Below are 18,506 nucleotides of genomic sequence, written 5' to 3'. Positions count from 1 at the left end.
ATATGTGGCTAGCACTCAACATGACATCTCTTTTTAATCTGACCAGTGAGGTAGCTTGATTCTCTCAGTATCTGGCTGAGACTGGGATCTGGATGGCCCTAATATGTAATGTACATAGAGGAACCACTCAGTTGGCACTATTCACCAGCAGGGGCACTTCTCTCTATAGTGTACAGTGGAAATAAGCAACTCTTACGTCTGAAAGTATTGAGCATTACTCTTGGAAGTCTGATGAGAATCCCATAACAGAAGGATGCACTGTAGTTAAAATATGATCCTGACAATCAGAAATCCTGGTTCTGCCACTATCATTCAGTGAGACTGTGGGTCACTTCACCTCTGTCACTCAGTTTCCCTATCTGTAAAATGAGAGTAAAGACACTTACTTTTGTAAAGCACCATGAGATCTGTAGGTGACATAATTTAGGCACCATAGAGAAGATTTTGTAATGCATTACCAGTGGGCTAAAAGTTATGAGGAAACTTCCTCCTTCTTGATTTCCACCTCTGGCTTCTTGCAAAAAAACGTTTTAGGTGCGTAACACCGAAAGAGGGTTAAAAGCTGCAGAAATAGGCACCTCTCTGCAGGTTAGATTTAGTCACTTATCTCTGAGAGAAGGGTGGGATTTAGCACATCAGCTAATCTCATCAGCACCTCAGATTGGCTAGTTTAGGGGGCTCCCCTACCTGGCGTGCTGGGTTTTGTGGATCACAGACTAAGGCGCCAGTCTCATCCCATGGACAATTTATGTCCAGTGCTTGTTTCTGTGAAGAAAATGACTTTTGTTCACTACAAACCTGTGTCCTTGTTATAAACAATGTCTCAGAAGTGAAAGGCTCCATAGCCCAGGCCCCCAAGCCCTGAGATTCTTCCAGTCTCTTTTGAAACAAAATAAATGGTTACCCAAGAGGTCCATGACTCTAATGATGACTCCATTCATCACCAGGTCATGGAAGCCTTAATGGCTGCATTCAAATTCATGCCTAAAGAAGAACTGTGCTACATACATTTGTAGGTTCACCTTCAGGTATGTCTTCAGGAACAATACCCCAGACTGAGAGCATTCCCAGAAAGGACTCCAGGAGAGGAACCAAGTGATGGAGCAGTGGGTCAAAAGACTGAGAGATTTTTTCTTGAAGGCATTTTCCAGGAAGTTGATTCCAGCATGCTGGGTGCTGGTGTTTCAGCACCAGTTTCTCCATATTTCGGTGCTGCTACCACACCTGATTTCATGGAGCAGATATGTCACCTTGGGTCATAAAACTCCTTGATATACCTTTGGTTGTATCTTCCACCTGAAATATGAGAAACAGTCCAGTGAGTAATGTTCCCACATAGCTAAATCTAGGGGCCAAAGAGAGAAATGCAGAGCCAAGATGGAGGGAGACTGAAACAGAGAAAAGAGAGATTTGGAATAAAAGTGAATGAGGAAGACTATCTGGTGTCCTTCATTCCCCACTCCTTCTGGTACCATTGATGGGATTGGTCAGGTTTGGGGATATAAAATTGTCATTTTCACCTTTGGATGGTGCTTTCTGCCAAGTGACCTATTAGAAAAGATAATTAGAAAGTCAGCTATCATCTCGTGGCAGAAACACAGAAGAAGAGAGGAAGAAGCAAGCTCTGGCAACTCTGCCTTTTTGTGACCATAGAAATCAATTGCATGGGTCTCATAACCACCTGGTCCTAACAGATGACCCACATTCAGTGCTGCTAAATAGGTTGCACCTCTGACATCCCATTTGATATACTCCTTGGGTAAGGGGAAATACTCCTTAACCCCAATGCCGGTGATCAGTTTAACCCTGGATATTAAACCACTAAAGAAGCATCACATTTGTGACCCACGGTAGCCTCCACTGGAAATGCCAAGGTCAGGGCAGGCTGCAAAAGGGAGAGCAGATACTCCCAAGACTGGTAGGTAACCGTGAAGATAAACTCCCCAGGCAGTCACAAACCGTGCTTCTAATCCCCCACACTGGTTATCAAGAAGAAAGAAATCACATGGCCTCTTAGTGCATTCCAGTTCTCTGGCTCCCAATCAACACCTAGGTCCAGTACAGAGGGAAGTTATTTTAAACTCTGCTCACATATACCAAATGTTCTTCTGACCCCAAAGGGCCAGCCGCATTACCAGGTCAGTATAGGTTTGGATCTTACCCAAAATACCACACTGCCAGTCAATCCTTTAGTGTCTAAAACTAAAGGTTTATTATAAGGAAAAAAGGAAGAACAGAAGTGAGATGTTAAATGGTAAAACAGTCACATACATACAAATAATTCAAAGTCCATATATCAGGTTCCTAGCAGTAATGATGAGTTTGCTGGCTTGAAAGTCCCTCTGGAACACATCCACAGCTTGGATGGGCCATTCAGTCTTTTTTCAGAGTTCATTTTGTAGCAAAGTTCCTCCAGAGGTAAGAAGTGGGATTGAAGACAAAATGGAGATGATGCAGCTGCCTTTTATAGTCTTATGCCATGCAGCTTGTGCTTTGATTCAAACACAAGCTGCCCACTTCTTGCATCCGAAGAAGTGGGTATTCACCCACGAAAGCTCATGCTGCAAAACGTCTGTTAGTCTATAAGGTGCCACAGGATTCTTTGCTGCTTAAACATACATACGTATCTATAACTTATAGTACAAAGGTGATAAACAAATATATACACAAGATCATCATATTTGTCAAATCATAACATTTTTGCAGATATCTTACATGGCATATCTGACACAACTCATTGCAATTTTATAGTATTGGTATTCATAATATGCTAAAGTGTCCCTGAGATTCCATATAGCATCACAACATCCTCGTTATTACTCAAGATACAGTTAGGCCCAGAACCTCAAGGTATTCAGGCACTTAACTCCCATGGAGATCTGTGGAAGTGAGGTACCTAGATACCTTTGAGAATTTGGCCCTTGGTGTTCAATGAACTGTCTGTTGTTATTTTTACTTTAATCCCAGACGAGTGGCTTCTGTCAAAGATACACCTGAAAATTAATTACATAATTAATTATTAGCTCGGACAAGCCATGAGCTGTGATCCACATCCAGGTGGTTGCCAGAGCTCTATCCATCTAACACTGAGGCCTAGGCTACACTTGAGAGTTACAGTGCTATTGGTGGCTTTACAGTGCTGTAACTCACTCCCCATCCACACTGGCAAGGCACATACAGCGCTGTATCTCCCTGGCTACAGTGCTGCTTGTACTCCACCTCCACGAGAGGAATAAAGAGTATAGCGCTGCTGCTGCAGCGCTGAGGTACCAGTGTAAACAGGGAATAATCTTAGTATGCTGTGACTGACCTCCAGAAGCTTCCCATAATTCTTTTAAGTGAAGATTACTCTCTTTGTTTTGTTGTGATGCCTCTCTTTGTTTTGTTGTGAACTCCGGGCTCCAGAGCTGGTTATCAAAAAAACAAACACAGCTCCTGTTTGCTGTGAATGAGCAGAGGCAGAGGGGCTCCCTTTGGAACGCCCACAACTAGTGTTTGCTTGAAGAGAGGGAGAGGGAGGGGGCTTGAGGAAAGAAGCAGTGCGGCGGGCAGGCGGGCGGGCGGGTGGGAGGGAGCGGGGGGTCTGTTTCGGCGTTGCTGCTTATCTGGTCTGTTTGCTTTCAGTGAGTGAGAGAGGGGTGGGGGAAGAAGGGGTGTCGGAACTTGCAAGGCAGGGTGCTGACACGGTGTTGGCTCCAAAAATCCACTGTCTCTCCCCCACACGCTCCCTGTCACACTCCACCCCACCCCACCCTTTTGAAAAGCACGTTGCAGCCACTTGAACGCTGGGATAGCTGCCCATAATGCACCACTCCCAATGCTGCTGCAAATGCTGCAAATGTGGCCACGACAGTGCACTGGCAGCTGTCAGTGTGGACAGATTGCAGCACTTTCCCTACACAGCTGTACGAAGACAGGTTTAACTCCCAGCGCTGTACAGCTGCAAGTGTAGCCATACCCTGAGGAAGCACACTGACAAAGGGGGAAGTTTCGTGCCCTCAATCTGATGGAGGGAAGTGAGGACATCCCACAACAGGAGCTCTGTTTGTTAGACATGACTTGAATTGTTTTAAGTTACTGCACCATGTTCTCCTTTTTGATTGCTTCATTTTTATTTTATTTTTTTCCTTTAGAAATTTTGCCACAGTTGATAATAATCAATGATTTGTCAATCATCAATAACCGAATAATTGGTAGTCATTTTAAATTACAATTCTACATTCAGTTTCCGCGAATTAAAATTTGTTTAATAAGAACATGACAACCTGTGTCCAGTCTGCTAATGGCCTCCTTTCCTCATAATTTCAGGGGATACTTATACTCTTGTTACCTTTCTTTCTTCATCATTCCACCATTATCTTAGGTTATTTCCCAAGTGCCTTGTAATTTTCCAAATGTCTCACCACCTGAGTGTTTCTTGGTATTTATGCCCTTGTTTTGGTCATTTGCATTCATTATATTTCTTGCACACATTTTGCAGTTGATACATTACTAAAATATCTTTTACAACAGCTTTCCAAATCTGCTGCGGGTTACTGCACAAATTCCAGTCTTCAAAATCAGCTTGAGCTTACCTAGGAAGCCTATACGCAGCTTCCCGGCAAGCCTTAGAATCTTTCTTGGCCTATCTTTACGTGTCAACAAAGTTGATCATAGGGTTTGTGCAGCTGACTTTTTAACCTCTTCGCATTGAAACATGAATAAAAGCATCTTCTTAATATGATCACAATAAAATATGTCATAGGATCCCACAGTGAGAGAGGGGAAAGTTCTATTAACTCATCCACTTCATCTCCTGCAGGAGCAATGGGACAAAACCTTGTAGCTGCCCACAGAGAGCTTCCACAGGCCAGAGGCAACCAACACAACCCTGCCTTGGCTTAAAAACAAAAGGATGAAGTCATCCCATCTTGCAAGGAATGGAGAGCAAAGCATTGCAGAGGGCTTTTCATTCACTCCTATTTCCTTAAATTTACAAAACTCTCACCTCGTTTAAGGAGCTCAAGCTGCCCTATGTTGGAAATACACTTTTCTCTAAGGGTATGTCTACACTACGAAATTAGATCGATTTTATAGAAGTTGATTTTTTAGAAATCGATTTTATACAGTTGATTGTGTGTCCCCACTAAGCGCATTAAGTCAGAGGAGTGCGCCTACAGTACCGAGACAAGTGTTGACTTTTGGAGCGTTGCACTGTGGGTAGCTATCCCACAGTTCCCGCAGTCTCTACTGCCCATTGGAATTCTGGGTTAAGCTCTCAATGCCTGATGCGGCAAAAACATTGTTGCAGGTGGTTCTGGGTACATGCTGTCAGGCCCCCCTCCCTCCCTCCATGAAAGCAACAGCAAAATATCGTTTCTCGCCTTTTTTCCTGGGTTACCCGTGCAGACGACATACCACGGCAAGCATGGAGCCCGCTCAGCTCACCATCACCATATGTCTCCTGGGTGCTCTGACAGATGCAGTACTGCATTGCTACACAGCAGCTCCTTGCCTTTGCAAGCTAGCAAAGACGGTTAGCAGTTGTACTGCACCGTCTGCCGCCATCTCTTGGTTGCTCCTGGTTGACCTCGGTGAGGTTGGTCGGGGTGCCTAGACAAAAATGGGAATGACTCCAGGTCATTCTTTTCTTGAAGTTTTGTCTAATGGAGACTGAATCCTGCCTGGTATATCATGCCAGCTGGAGGCTTCTGCCTCAGGCTGCTCTCCCAGCCAACAGCACCACACGATCGCACCTACCCCAGCCTACCCCTTGCTCCCATGATTAAAGAAGCCTGGACAGTAGTAAGGAGCAGTTCAACTATAGGCTGAACAAGTGCAGAATGGTGGTAGAATGTGCCTTTGAACATTTAAAAGCTTGCTGGCGCTGTTTGCTGACTAGGCTGTTTGCAATTAGATTAGAAGAGCACAGCAAGGCACGCTGCGCATCACAGAGGCTTTGAAAACCAGTGTAATGACTAGCCAGGCTTCGGTGTGACAATTGTGTGTGTTTCTCCTTGATGCAAACCCACCCCCTTTCTTGATTTTAATTCATTGTAAGCCAACCCTGTAAGCCATGTCATGAGTCACCCCTCCCTCTGTGAGAGCAATGGCAGACAATCGGTTTCACGTCATTTTTTTGCAGAAGACATACCACGGCAAGCATGGAGCCCGCTCAGATCACCGCAGCAGTTATGAGCACTGTAAACACTACGCACATTATCCTGCAGTATATGCAGCACCAGAAACTTCAAAAGCAGGCGAGGAGGTGACGGCAGCGTGGTGACGAGTGATGAGGACATGGACACAGACTTCTCTCAAAGCATGGGCCCTGGCAATTTGGACATCATGGTGCTAATGGGGCAGGTTCATGCTGTGGGACGCCGATTCTGGGCCCAGGAAACAAGCACAGTCTGGTGGACCCGCATAGTGTTGCGGGTCTGGGATGATTCCCTGTGGCTGTGAAGCTTTTGCATGCATAAGGACACTTTCATGGAACTTTGTGACTTGCTTTCCCCCGCCCTGAAGGGCAAGAATACCAAGATGAGAGCAGCCCTCACAGTTCACAAGTGAATGGCAATAGCCCTCTGGAAGCTTGCAATGCCAGACAGCTACCAGTCAGTCGGACATCAATTTGGAGTGGGCAAATCTACTGTGGGGGCTGCTGTGATCCAAGTGAGACAAACATTCCAGCAGGAACAGCCACCTCTGAATGTCCCCTTAATAAAATTCCCCTATTTCAACCAGGTGACCCTGGGAGTACATCCAGGAGAGCTTCAGTGAGATATCCCTGGAGGATTTCCACTCCATCCCCATACACATTAACATACTTTTCCATTAGCTGGGAGAGGCAAGGAATGGAATAACTGGGAGCTCCCTAACCCCAGCATCAGTCTACTGGGACATGCTAGGGTTACAATAGCTGGGGAGATTCTCTGCAGCAATTTGCTGTCCTTGTACACTGCATATCTTCTTTATGTAAATGCATGCGATTGTCTGCATATATATGAAGTTCTTATTCGTAGGATGCGATCAGCCTTCTATGATCTCACAAAGGAACACAATATATGGAATTTGAGCACCATGGGAAAGCCTAGAGGAAAATTAAACACTGGTAAAGCCAATTTCTGGAATGTCAATTCATTTTAAGAACTGCCCCCACCACTTAATCAACTCTTAAAACAAGCTGTGATGTCACACATTGGACCATTCTTATGTTAGCACTGACCAGAAATTATTAAGAAGTACCATATGATTTACATTTTGAAAATGTAAAAACAAAGGCCGTGCTTCCTTATAGATATTTTATTCAAATGTTATGTTGACAAATGACACACAATAAAATCTAGAAAGCTACAAGAGAAACATAATTCAAAGAAATAACCTCAGAAAATAAATCCTCTCTAAGGTCTCTCTATGTAAATGCATAATGAGTTAGTTCCTTATGAACTGCTTACACAAAGCAAATCATATAGTTTTATGTTCATTTGGTAAACAGCAGTGGCTGCAGAATAAGCAAGATACTCTTGTGTTAACTGTGATGGAATAAACCCATACACTGAGTCACAGGTGCTAACACGACCCAGTCACTGTACAGCATTAAACGTGATTCACTTTTCAAAAGGCTACAAGCTGAAGCAATTGCAAGGAAATGGCTAAGGGTAACTAAATCAAAACTGAAATGATTAAACATTCTAATGTTCTGTCACAGGGGTTCTCAAACTGGGGGTTGGGACCCCTCAGGGTGTCGTGAGTTTATTACATGGGGGGGTTGCGAGCTGTCAATCTCCACCCCAAACCTCGCTTTGCCTCCAGCATTTATAATGGTATTAAATATATAAACAAGTGTTTTTAATGTATAAGGGGGGTCGCACTCAGAGGCTTGCTGTGTGAAAGGGGTCACCAGTATAAAAGTTTGAGAGCTACTGTTCTATCAGCTCATGCAAGAGTAACCCACCAACTGAGAAAACACACTGTGTTAGCAAAGCAGTCACTCTGTTGCACCCATTCTGGCTGCATCCTCTTCCCCTCCCCAAATTGTGGAGTTTTAATGTGGGTGATGTTTCCTGTCAACTGGTTTCTGTTGCTTAGCAGTTGATGGCCTGGTTCAAGACACTCATGGCTTCCAGAGACTGGTTGGCTGCCCAGGCCAGGATACTGGCGGCTAATAGGGACTGGCTGATGTGAGTGCTCTTTTCTGTTCCTCATCTTCTACACATAGGCTGAAAACTGGAGTATAGTTCTCATCTGATGAAATCTCTAAGCAAGAGGGAATGTTCTGGTGAGAAAAATGGGAGCTGAAGTTAATTTCTTTTCAGGAGGTTGCCAGTTTAACATTTGCACTTTAGACTCATTTTGGGATTTAATGAACATGGCAGGAACTCACTGTAAATGCAATCAGCATGCTTCAAATCTCATTCAGAACCAGGGTGAGTTCAAAGGAGTTCCATGCCATGCTTAATGGTCACAGGGACTCATCATTAGAACAGGTTGGGAGTTTTCCAAGTAAACAATTTTTCATCAGAACATGCAGGTTCATCGAAACCAAAATGTCTTGCAGAAATATATCTATTATGGTGAAGCTTTGGCCAGGAAGGTTTCTCAAGGCCGGAATGGCATTTAAAGAGAGAAAGACAGAGGGAGGATGCCCTTCCCAGAATAGCCAATAGCTTGGTGGTTTGGGCATTCACCTGGGAAATAGCGGACTGAGGTCCAAGTCCCTACTCTGTCTAATTCAGAGTGGGGACTTGAACCTCGGTCTCCCACATGTGTGCTCTAGTCCAGTGCATCTCAAAGTCGGGCCTCCACTTGCTCAGGGAAAGCCCCTGGCAGTCCGGGCCAGTTTGTTTACCTGCCGCATCTGCAGATTCGGCCGATTGTGGCTCCCACTGGCCGCGGTTCGCTGCTCCAGGCCAATGGGGGCTGCAAGAAGGGCGGACAGCACATCCCTCGGCCCGCGCCGCTTCCTGCAGCCCCTATTGGCTTGGAACAGCAAACCGCAACCAGTAGGAGCTGCGATCGTCCGAACATGCAGACACGGCTGGTAAACAAACCGGCCCGGACCGCCAGGGGCTCTCTCTGAACAAGCGGCGGCCCGACTTTGAGAAGCACTGCCCTAGTCACCAGGCTGTTGTCTTTTTGCAGTGGGTGTGCTTGCTTACTTTCACTTCCCTGATAGTGGTTACAAAAAAATTCAAAAGGTCTCGGGTTTGTTCCAATGCAGAATGAAAGGAAATCTTGAAATTTTCCACAGAACAGAAATTCCATTCTTTGACCAGCTCTACTCATCATGCACTGATTGTGGATTACAGATCAGTCACTGACACTTGTGATTTGGAAATAGAGGAGATTTTAGGGGAGTTCAATGAAACATTCTATGGTCCTGTTCCTGGGAGGGAATATATAAACCCCATCCAGACGTTGGCAAGGAAAGGGGTTAACCAGCTCTGGTTTGGGGATGGGAGGCCTGACAAGAGTTTTGCTAGTGTAGATGGGTCCTGAGAGAAGGATGTGCTGTGTAGAGTTGAAAGTCAAGTCTGCCAGGGAGGGTCAGGAAGAAAGGTCTCTAGGTTGAGGACAGGATCTAAGAGAAGAACTGGGGGGGGGGGGGTCCCTCTCTGGAACTTGCCTACCCATGCTCTAGACCAGGGGTGACCAACCTGTGGCTCCGGAGCCGCATGTGGCTCTTCAGAAGTTAATATGCGGCTCCTTACCTAGGCACTGACTCCGGGGCTGGAGCTATAGATGCTAACTTTCCAATGTGCTGGGGGGTGCTCACTGCTCAACCCCCTGCTCTGTCCCAAGCCCTGCCCCCACTCCACCCCTTCCCCCAAGCCTGCCATGCCCTCGCTCCTCTCCCCTCCCACCATAGCCTCATGCGCACATGAAACAGCTGATTGCGGTGGGAGGGGGAAGTAGGCGCTGATTGGTGGGAGCAGGCGGGAGGCACTGGGGGCTGGGGAGCTGATGGGGGGCTGCTGACGTGTTACTGTGGCTCTTTGGCAATGTACATTCATAAATTCTGGCTCCTTCTCAGGCTCAGGTTGGCCACCCCTGCTCTAGACCTTTGCTTTATACTTTGGCTGAGGAAAACCCTGTTGTGTTTGTCCTTTAAAAGGACAGGACACTTTTTACATTTATACTGCTTTGAAATAAAGCAAACCCCAGAGGTGTTTAAATGCCACAAAAGATGTGAAGAACCTTTTCCTGTCCTTTTAGCATCCCCATGAGCTCATCTGGGAATCACCATGTGTTATAGCTCAGCTGCATTTCAAAGGAGATCAAGGAAATGTCCAGTTCAGACACTGGGTTCTGCATGCGACTGTGGGTCATTTCTGGATGCACTTTCCCCCTCCCTAAAGTTCCACTGACCTGAAGGATGGACTGGAGTTCGAGAGAATATAGCATTATCCATGGAGAAAAGTGCCTGGGCCAATAATCATCTTCATCTTCATACTTGTCCTCATCGTCAACAAATGTTGTCCAACAGTAGCTATAATCTGGGGAAATGGAACTATTCACTTATGAGCTGAAGGAGACATCAGTGGACTCAGAGATCAATCAGGCTCAAGGGAGCAAGGCCATGCATTGGGCTTCTGCCATGGAGACACATCACCCTTAGGAAGAACCAGCTGACGGAAGCCAAGCAGTTGGAACTCATGCTCTCCTGGCCTTTTCCATCTTTCTGCCCAGGGGAGGCCTCATTAAACTGGCCTTGCAATATTTCCCTCACTTATTCACCTCGGATAGGTCATTTATGTATCGACGGGAGAGTAAAATATCATCTGTTTCTTCATAATTAGCAGCAACAGCACAGCATCAGTGCATGAGTCCATTTTACACTGGGGCTGGATTAAAAGACAGCTTCAAAGACATGCCCCTACATTTAAATAATGATATGTTCTCAGGTGAAATTGGCAATGTGGAGCTGTGCCAGACTGACTGCACCCTGAAGGAGGCTGGTGTTCTTTGTTTATTCTCTGAATGGAACATTAGAGACAGTGGCAGCCAAAGCAGCTTCACCCATGCACATGGGCTCAGCCATGTGCACTGCCTGAGTTCTGAGTTCCCACTTCTAGCAGTAAAAGGGGCTTTCACTCTTCACGGCTCATTCACTCCTCAGCCTCTGTGCTGAGACAAGGGGATCAGTAAGTGTCAGCAGGGATAGAGGTTTTAGTGATCGTCACCTGCCCTGCTAGGAATTTGCCTGCAACCACCAGCTCATTTTGCATAAGCCACAAAATGGCTGTCAGATAGTGTCTTTCAGTCACAGACCAAAAGAGGCAAAGCTCTGCATCCCATTGCACAATCCTCCCAAGACCTGTTGACCTAGAAGTGAGAGGTTCCATAATTCATATACAACTTCAGCTGGTCACTGACCAGGGATGAATTGGAACCAGTGACCTAGGGGCAAAATGCCCCCAGTCCCATCCCTAAGCCCCTCTGAACCATCCAGACCCTCTAACTCTATGAGTCATTACCTGGGAGATCCATGACTTGGATGGACACTCCAATATTCTCCAGGTTCCACAGACCCTCACGATTGGTTTCCTCTTTGTGCCAGTAGAGCCGTGCTACATAAATGACTAGATTCAAATTAGGCATTTTCTCCAGAAAATCCATGATCTCCTGGCAGCAGTACCCACAGGGACTCCAGGATATGTAACAGGTGATGGAGCAGTGGACAAAAGGATTAGATCTTAGCTTTCTATAGACATCTTTCAGGAAGTACGTTTCAGCATGCTCACCGCCAGCACTACAGATCCATCTTTGCCAGGTCCTTCTGCGATGGTTCCACTTGATTTCATAGAGAAGGTAAGTCACACTTGGAAGGACACTTGGGTCATAATTCTCCACAAAATCCTCCTGGCTTATCTTCCACCTGAAACATGAGAGAGATCCCAAGGAGTCACTGATTGCAGCTTTATCGCTAAGAGCTTGCCAGGCACAGCAAGTTAAAAATGAGAGAGATGGGAAGGAAGCACAGATAAATGGAAAGGGAACTCACGGAAGGATAGAGGGAGACTCAGAGATAGTGATGGAAGAAAAGAGAGAGAGGCAGGGAAGGAGAGTTAAATCTGGTGTCACACTGATGAGAGGGGAGTCAGATCTGAATCTTCCCAGCTCCCACTTTCTCTGTAAATCTTGTGGAGGATGTGGGTATGGAGCTTTCATTCTCACCCCTGTGTGATGCCTCTGGATACATGATCTGTGGGAAAGAGAATAGAGTCACCTGCTGTACAGAGAGAAACATAGGGGAAGACAGAAAAAGGGAGGCCTCCCAATGCATCCTCCCTGGGACCATGTGGCCTACAACTGTTCGTTCTCAATGGACAGTTTCTAATCAGTCCTCCTGTGGAAAGCAATTCCCTGCTCATGTGCAGTATCCTGAGGATAGTGGAGGTGGATAAGCGATCATTCTGGCTCTCAATATGGCCATTTATGTAATCATGAGTAGGGAAGGGAGATTGCCCATTACTTACTATGGAACAGTGAAAAATCATCATTATTAATAAATAATGAAATAACAACATTAATAATAATGTCTAGCACATGGCCCAAACTTAATTAAAATCAATGGGACTCAGACACTCAAAATGTCATTTATAACTGTAAGATCCCACTGATGCCCAAATATCGGTTCTTTCCTTTCTTCTTTTTATAAACTTTTATTTTATTTAAAAATGTGGATGCTGCCAGTAATACATTTGAAAATAAAATTAACAATAGTGTTTTCAAAATGGAGATTTCTCAGGTGACATGCTCAAGTTGGTTCTGTTTTGGAACAGAATAACCATCCCTTGTTATTTGTATTGAGAATCTCAGAAGACAAAACAGGATTGACATGCCATGGGAACACTGAGAGCAAACTGCAAGGGACACTTCTCATTTTGCCCTCAGCACCAGGAGTTAGTGGTAACAAAGAGTCTGTATCTTTAAAATTCCTTCATCAGCACTTTCTTCTCTGCCATTTTCATGATTCTACCATTTTCAACTCAATCTGGGAGCCCACACACAGGCATGCAGGGATAGTCAAAACATGTCCAGACATGCACAGACACATACTCAGCTATGGCCTGATCCAAAGCCCATTGACATCAGTGAAAAGAGTCCCCTTGACTTCAATGGGCTCTGGAGCAGGCCCAGAAAGAACACATGCTCTTACCTATAAAGAAACTTGCACCAGTGTAACGATTTAGTTACACTGGTGCAAGTTTTCTAATATAGATACGCCCAGACAGACAGACACACAGATATAGACACACACACAAATCTGAGCTGTTTGAAGGAAGATGGCTCCAATGGGATGTACTAATTTAAAAAAATATATATTTTCTATAACTTTGTACATGTACCTCTTGTACTTTGTAACCTAGAGTGCCTCAGCTCTGCTGTATTCTCTCACCTTTTGTTTTTGTAAGAAGCACTCTTTTGGGATTTAAGCAAGAAAATCTTTTTATTGTCAGTTACTTTATCTTTATTAAAAGTTAGTAACTAAAAGTACAGTTTGGGCATAAGTAAACTCACAGAGACAAACAGAATGGAGGGATCTACTATATATTATATACATAGATTCACAACAGCCATACAGATGCACTTACATCTCTATGCCCAGAAAATTATATAGGCTTTAACACATATAAATGCACACTTATACTGTATGGATATACACACACAAGCATATATGTATACACACACACACACACACACATGCTGCATCTTTACCTCTGTTCCAGCCAGTGGCCATGGCTTTCACTACAGCCTCCCAGGCTGTGTCCTGTTTTACTGGTGTGTGTTTCTCCCTTTCAGTTTCTATTCCTGATAAGAGAAACATTAGATTAGAGAACCCAGCATGCTGACCAACATTTTCTCGTTAATTTCAGAGAGCATCCTGCCTCAGCTCTACTCCTCCTCTGCCCTAAACTTGCCTTCACCAAACACTGCCTGAGCTCTGTGCCTGTGCCTCCACCCAACCCTGCAGCACTTCAAAACTACTCCCTGTCCTGCCATTGGCCACTGGGCCCAGCCAACCCCACCCCAACTGCACTCCCATTGGCAGAAGCAGAAGCAAAAGTAGAGCAGATGTAAACTGCATTACTTCGGTAAACCTCCTTCCCTCCCTGCTTTCCTCCCTGGGTTAGTCGGCAGCTGGCAACACTTGCCTGTATGCCCGGGCACCTGATGCTGTTGACAGTAAAGAAGTATCCCAATGGTGATGTTGGATAGGAGGGAATCCTCTATCTACCCCTCCGCTGCAGTCTTTTTACTTGTAAAGGAAACTAAAATTTGCAGTGCCTCCTCCTAGCTGGGCCCTGTACACACAATGACATTCCTTGGGAGCCTCCAGGAAGAAACCTGAGCTAATCTGTGCATTGGGTCTAACTCAAAAATACCAATTATAAACAATAGACACTTAGATTAGAGTTAACACAGCTTTACTTAACAATTTAAGGAAACATGCTATAACAGACTGTGATTAAATGTCACAACTAATTTAAATCAGCAGGGGGCAGTTTGGTAAATCAATTAACAAATAGTTTACAGCAGTGAATGAAACGTACCTAACTTGCATTTACACTGACACCATTTACCCCAGCCCGGATGTCTGGATTTCAGAGTTGTAAATGCTGGCGTGGGTGCACTTGAAGATCATGATGCTGAGGACAGCACTCTGCTGCTCCACTAAATCTGACCAGCCAAGGTAACAAGAGGCAGAGTAATTCTAATTTGGCATCATTCCAAGCTGCACAACTCTGAAGACAGGAGTTGTTTAACCAGATGTCAGCAACTCTGGTTAGATGACAACACCACTCCACCTCTTCTCAGGACAACCCCTTGAAGTCTCTTTGCTATCCCCCTCCCCTTGCAAGCACCTTCCCAAATGAGGGTGGTGGTTACTCACATGGCCTTCTGTGATGTTATTGATATAATCTAACTTTATAGATCACTGTTGCAACCACTGTTATATATTTGCAGCAAATATTGTATAAAGGTTGTCGTGTAAGGGGTCTATGGAGAGGTTATGGTTTGCTGGTTATGATTATGGTGTCTTTATGTGTATATCATTTTTGTTGCTGAAGTTATGAATATTGGCTCTATACTGTCTGTATTTCAAACTTGTGCTATGCTTCTGGGTGACACCCCAGACAAGTTGGTGTCAGTTCTCCCTAGCCTGCTTGATGGCCCATTAAGCACCATCAGCTATACAATTGACCCCTTGAGAGAAGGCAGACACACCTTGTGACTCAACAAGGTATGCAGGGACATGCCTATGGACAGAACTCTGAGGTTTTTCCATGCCATGTGATGGACAGCTTGTCTTTGGGACAAAGAAAGCAGAAACCATATGGCAAGTGACTATATAAAAAGCTGCTGCAGCTCCTCCATCTTGTCTTCAAACCTGCTTCTTACCTCTGGAGGAGCTTTGCTATAAACGGAAGCTCTACACCAGTGGTCCCCAACCTTTTTGGCTGGCGGGCGCCAGCCGAAGGACCACAGCGGCGGTGGAGCACCCGCCGAAATGCCGCGGCGGCGACGCCTCTCGATGACGCCACTTGCCGTCAACAAGCGACGTCATCGAGAGGCGTCCCCGCTGAAATTCGGGAGCGACGCCTCTCTATTACACCACTTGTCAGCGACAAGCGGCGTCATCGAGAGGCGTCCCCGCCGTGGCATTTCGGCGGGTGCTCTCCTGGGGGCCAGGACGCAGGCGCATTAAGATGCCCTCGCGGGCGCCACCACATTGGGAACCACTGCTCTACACAAAGGACTGATGACCCATCCCAGCTGGGGATGTACTCCAGAGACTTGATTTGAACCTGCAGCTTATTCCATCATTGCTACAAGCCTGAACCAAGAACTTTGCCATTACTGTATTGTGGCAAACCCAGGACAAATGGCTACAAAGGAGCAGAGGTGTGGGGGGGGGGCGGCGTAGTAATTAGTGCCAGGGGTTAAAAGGCCTCTCCCAATCCACTGAGGAAAGAAAACCATGGGGAAATAAGGTTCAGCTGGAAAAGGAGTTACCAGGGAACTAATTAGGTTCAGCTGGCACCAACTACTTGACACCTTTTTAAATCCTCCCCGGTGTGGAAGTGGGGGGTGGTGAGAGTGAGAGAAGCAGGGAAGCACAAGGGACTGACCGAGGGAAGGAATAGACAGACCCTGTGCTACCTAGAAGGATTTGCTTTGCCCAAGCCTGTGTCTCCAAGGCAAAAAGGACTGAGCCTGCTGAGGGGAAGAAGGTACTTTGCCACACGTGGTGTTAGGAGTGGGATGGTATAGTGAGTGAGGCTCTGTGGCAAGCCATCTCAGGGCAAGTTAAATCACACAAAAACAATAAATATGGTGGACGTAGTCAAGGCGTTGATACAGGTCACTGCGGCCTAACAAGAGGCTACCAGAGTACAAATGGTGGTCCAGCAAGAGTCAGTACGTGTCCAACAGGAGACAAACCAATTGCTGATGAACCAGGCGGCCCAAGATCGAGCTACCCTGAATGAAGTAATGAACAAGTTGAAAGCCCTGACCACGCTGATGCACGGGCTCCAGGGGACCCGGCCGCTGAGGGCAAGCAACCATTTACAGAAGATGACAATGGACGATGATATAGAGCCATATCTCCTTGCATTCAAGAGGACGGCACGGTGGGAGGCCTGGCCCCAAGACCAGTGGGCAGGCATCCTGGCTCCATTCCTGTGTGGAGAGGCATCTGGAGAAAGGGGTAAACAGTGAGGTGGCCAAGTTTGCAGATGATACTAAACTTCTCAAGATAGTTAAGACCAAAGCAGATTGTGAAGAACTTCAAAAAGATCTCACAAAACTAAGTGATTGGGCAACAAAATGGCAAATGAAATTTAATGTGGATAAATGTAAAGTAATGCACATTGGAAAAAATAACCCCAACTATACATACAACATGATGGGGGCTAATTTAGCTACAACGAGTCAGGAAAAAGATCTTGGCGTCATCGTGGATAGTTCTCTGAAGATGTCCACGCAGTGTGCAGAGGCGGTCAAAAAAGCAAACAGGATGTTAGGAATCATTAAAAAGGGAATAGAGAATAAGACTGAGAATATATTATTGCCCTTATATAAATCCATGGTACGCCCACATCTCAAATACTGTGTACAGATGTGGTCTCCTCACCTCGAAAAAGATATTCTAGCACTAGAAAAGGTTCAGAAAAGGGCAACTAAAATGATTAGGGGTTTTGAGAGGGTCCCATACGAGGAAAGATTAAAGAGGCTAGGACTCTTCAGCTTGGAAAAGAGAAGACTAAGGGGGGACATGATAGAAGTATATAAAATCATGAGTGATGTTGAGAAAGTGGATAAGGAAAAGTTATTTACTTATTCCCATAATACAAGAACTAGGGGTCACCAAATGAAATTAATAGGCAGCAGGTTTAAAACAAATAAAAGGAAGTTCTTCTTCACGCAGTGCACAGTCAACTTGTGGAACTCCTTACCTGAGGAGGTTGTGAAGGCTAGGACTATAACAATGTTTAAAAGGGGACTGGATAAATTCATGGTGGCTAAGTCCATAAATGGCTATTAGCCAGGATGGGTAAGACTGGTGTCCCTAGCCTCTGTTCGTCAGAGGATGGAGATGGATGGCAGGAGAGAGGTCACTTGATCATTGCCTGTTAGGTTCACTCCCTCTGGGGCACCTGGCATTGGCCACTGTCGGTAGACAGATACTGGGCTAGATGGACCTTTGGTCTGACCCGGTACGGCCTTTCTTATGTTCTTATGCCTATTTCGACATGACCACAGAAGCAGCTATGGATTACCCCCAGCTGATGGCAGAAATCCTGGTGAGGTCAGGCATGACGCCGGCCATAAGGGCCCAGCGCTTCCACGAGAGGAAGTACCGGGACGACAAAGCGCCAAGGTCCCAGCTATTTGACTTGATCCACCTCACCCGGAAGTGGTTCTATCCCGAGACCCATGGGCCGGAGAAGGTAGTGGAAATCCTGGTGTTGGACAGGTACATGAGGGGGTTGCCGCCAGACATATGAGGGTGGATCCGCCAAAATGATCCCTCCTCTTATGAACTAGTTGCCCTCATAGAGAGACACTTAGCAGCCCAAGAATTTTCTTGGACCATTGGGGAAGGAAGGCGCCAGAATCGGAGACCAGTCTCTGCGCCGAGGCCCCGGTTTGTCCTAGCACCAGGCCGGACAATGGAGGGGAAGAAGGAGGCGGAAGAGCAGCCGGAGGTCCCAGAGAGACTTGAGGACTGAGGGAGAAAGACTCAGGGGATAAACCCAGCAGCCCAAAAAATAGGACGCTGTCCCGAGCGAGGTACCGATGTTATGCCTGTGAATTGGGACATATCGCTGCCCAATGCCCAAATTTAGGAGAACCTATGCAATGTGAACTGGGAAATATAGGGGGATCATGTGATCTAATAAGTCTAGTCGGGGTTGTGATGGTCCCTCGTAGATACACTAGGCCCGTTAAGATGAATGGTATAGAAACCACAGCGTTAGTAGACTCGGGAAGTGCAATCACGTTAGTCT

General features: G+C 45.9%; 1 protein-coding gene across 7 annotated transcripts in view; it reads right to left on the bottom strand.

Moving 5' to 3' along the window:
* Window positions 1-7,269: 7,269 nt before the first annotated feature.
* The window catches only part of LOC123355412 (C->U-editing enzyme APOBEC-1-like), a 37,362-nt gene continuing 26,125 nt past the window's right edge, over window positions 7,270-18,506 (bottom strand). For 5 of the 7 annotated variants that reach the window (XM_044997876.1, XM_044997884.1, XM_044997930.1 and 2 more), the window contains 5 exons: window positions 13,705-13,797; window positions 12,160-12,187; window positions 11,460-11,860; window positions 10,351-10,478; window positions 7,270-8,257 (listed from right to left, as the gene is read on the bottom strand). In XM_044997876.1, the coding sequence (XP_044853811.1) occupies window positions 8,144-8,257; window positions 10,351-10,478; window positions 11,460-11,860; window positions 12,160-12,187; window positions 13,705-13,797 (764 nt within the window). In that variant the 3' untranslated portion in view covers window positions 7,270-8,143. Of the gene's footprint in view, window positions 8,258-10,350; window positions 10,479-11,459; window positions 11,861-11,986; window positions 12,188-13,704; window positions 14,986-18,506 lie in introns of those variants that run through there. The other 2 variants (XM_044997859.1, XM_044997868.1) reach the window with 2 other exon arrangements.

Source organism: Mauremys mutica, chromosome 1 (genome assembly GCF_020497125.1).
Source record: "Mauremys mutica isolate MM-2020 ecotype Southern chromosome 1, ASM2049712v1, whole genome shotgun sequence".
NCBI classification, from domain to species: Eukaryota; Metazoa; Chordata; order Testudines; family Geoemydidae; genus Mauremys; species Mauremys mutica.
The sequence above is the reverse complement of the archived record's forward strand: the minus strand, read 5'-3'. Positions and strand labels throughout refer to the sequence as shown.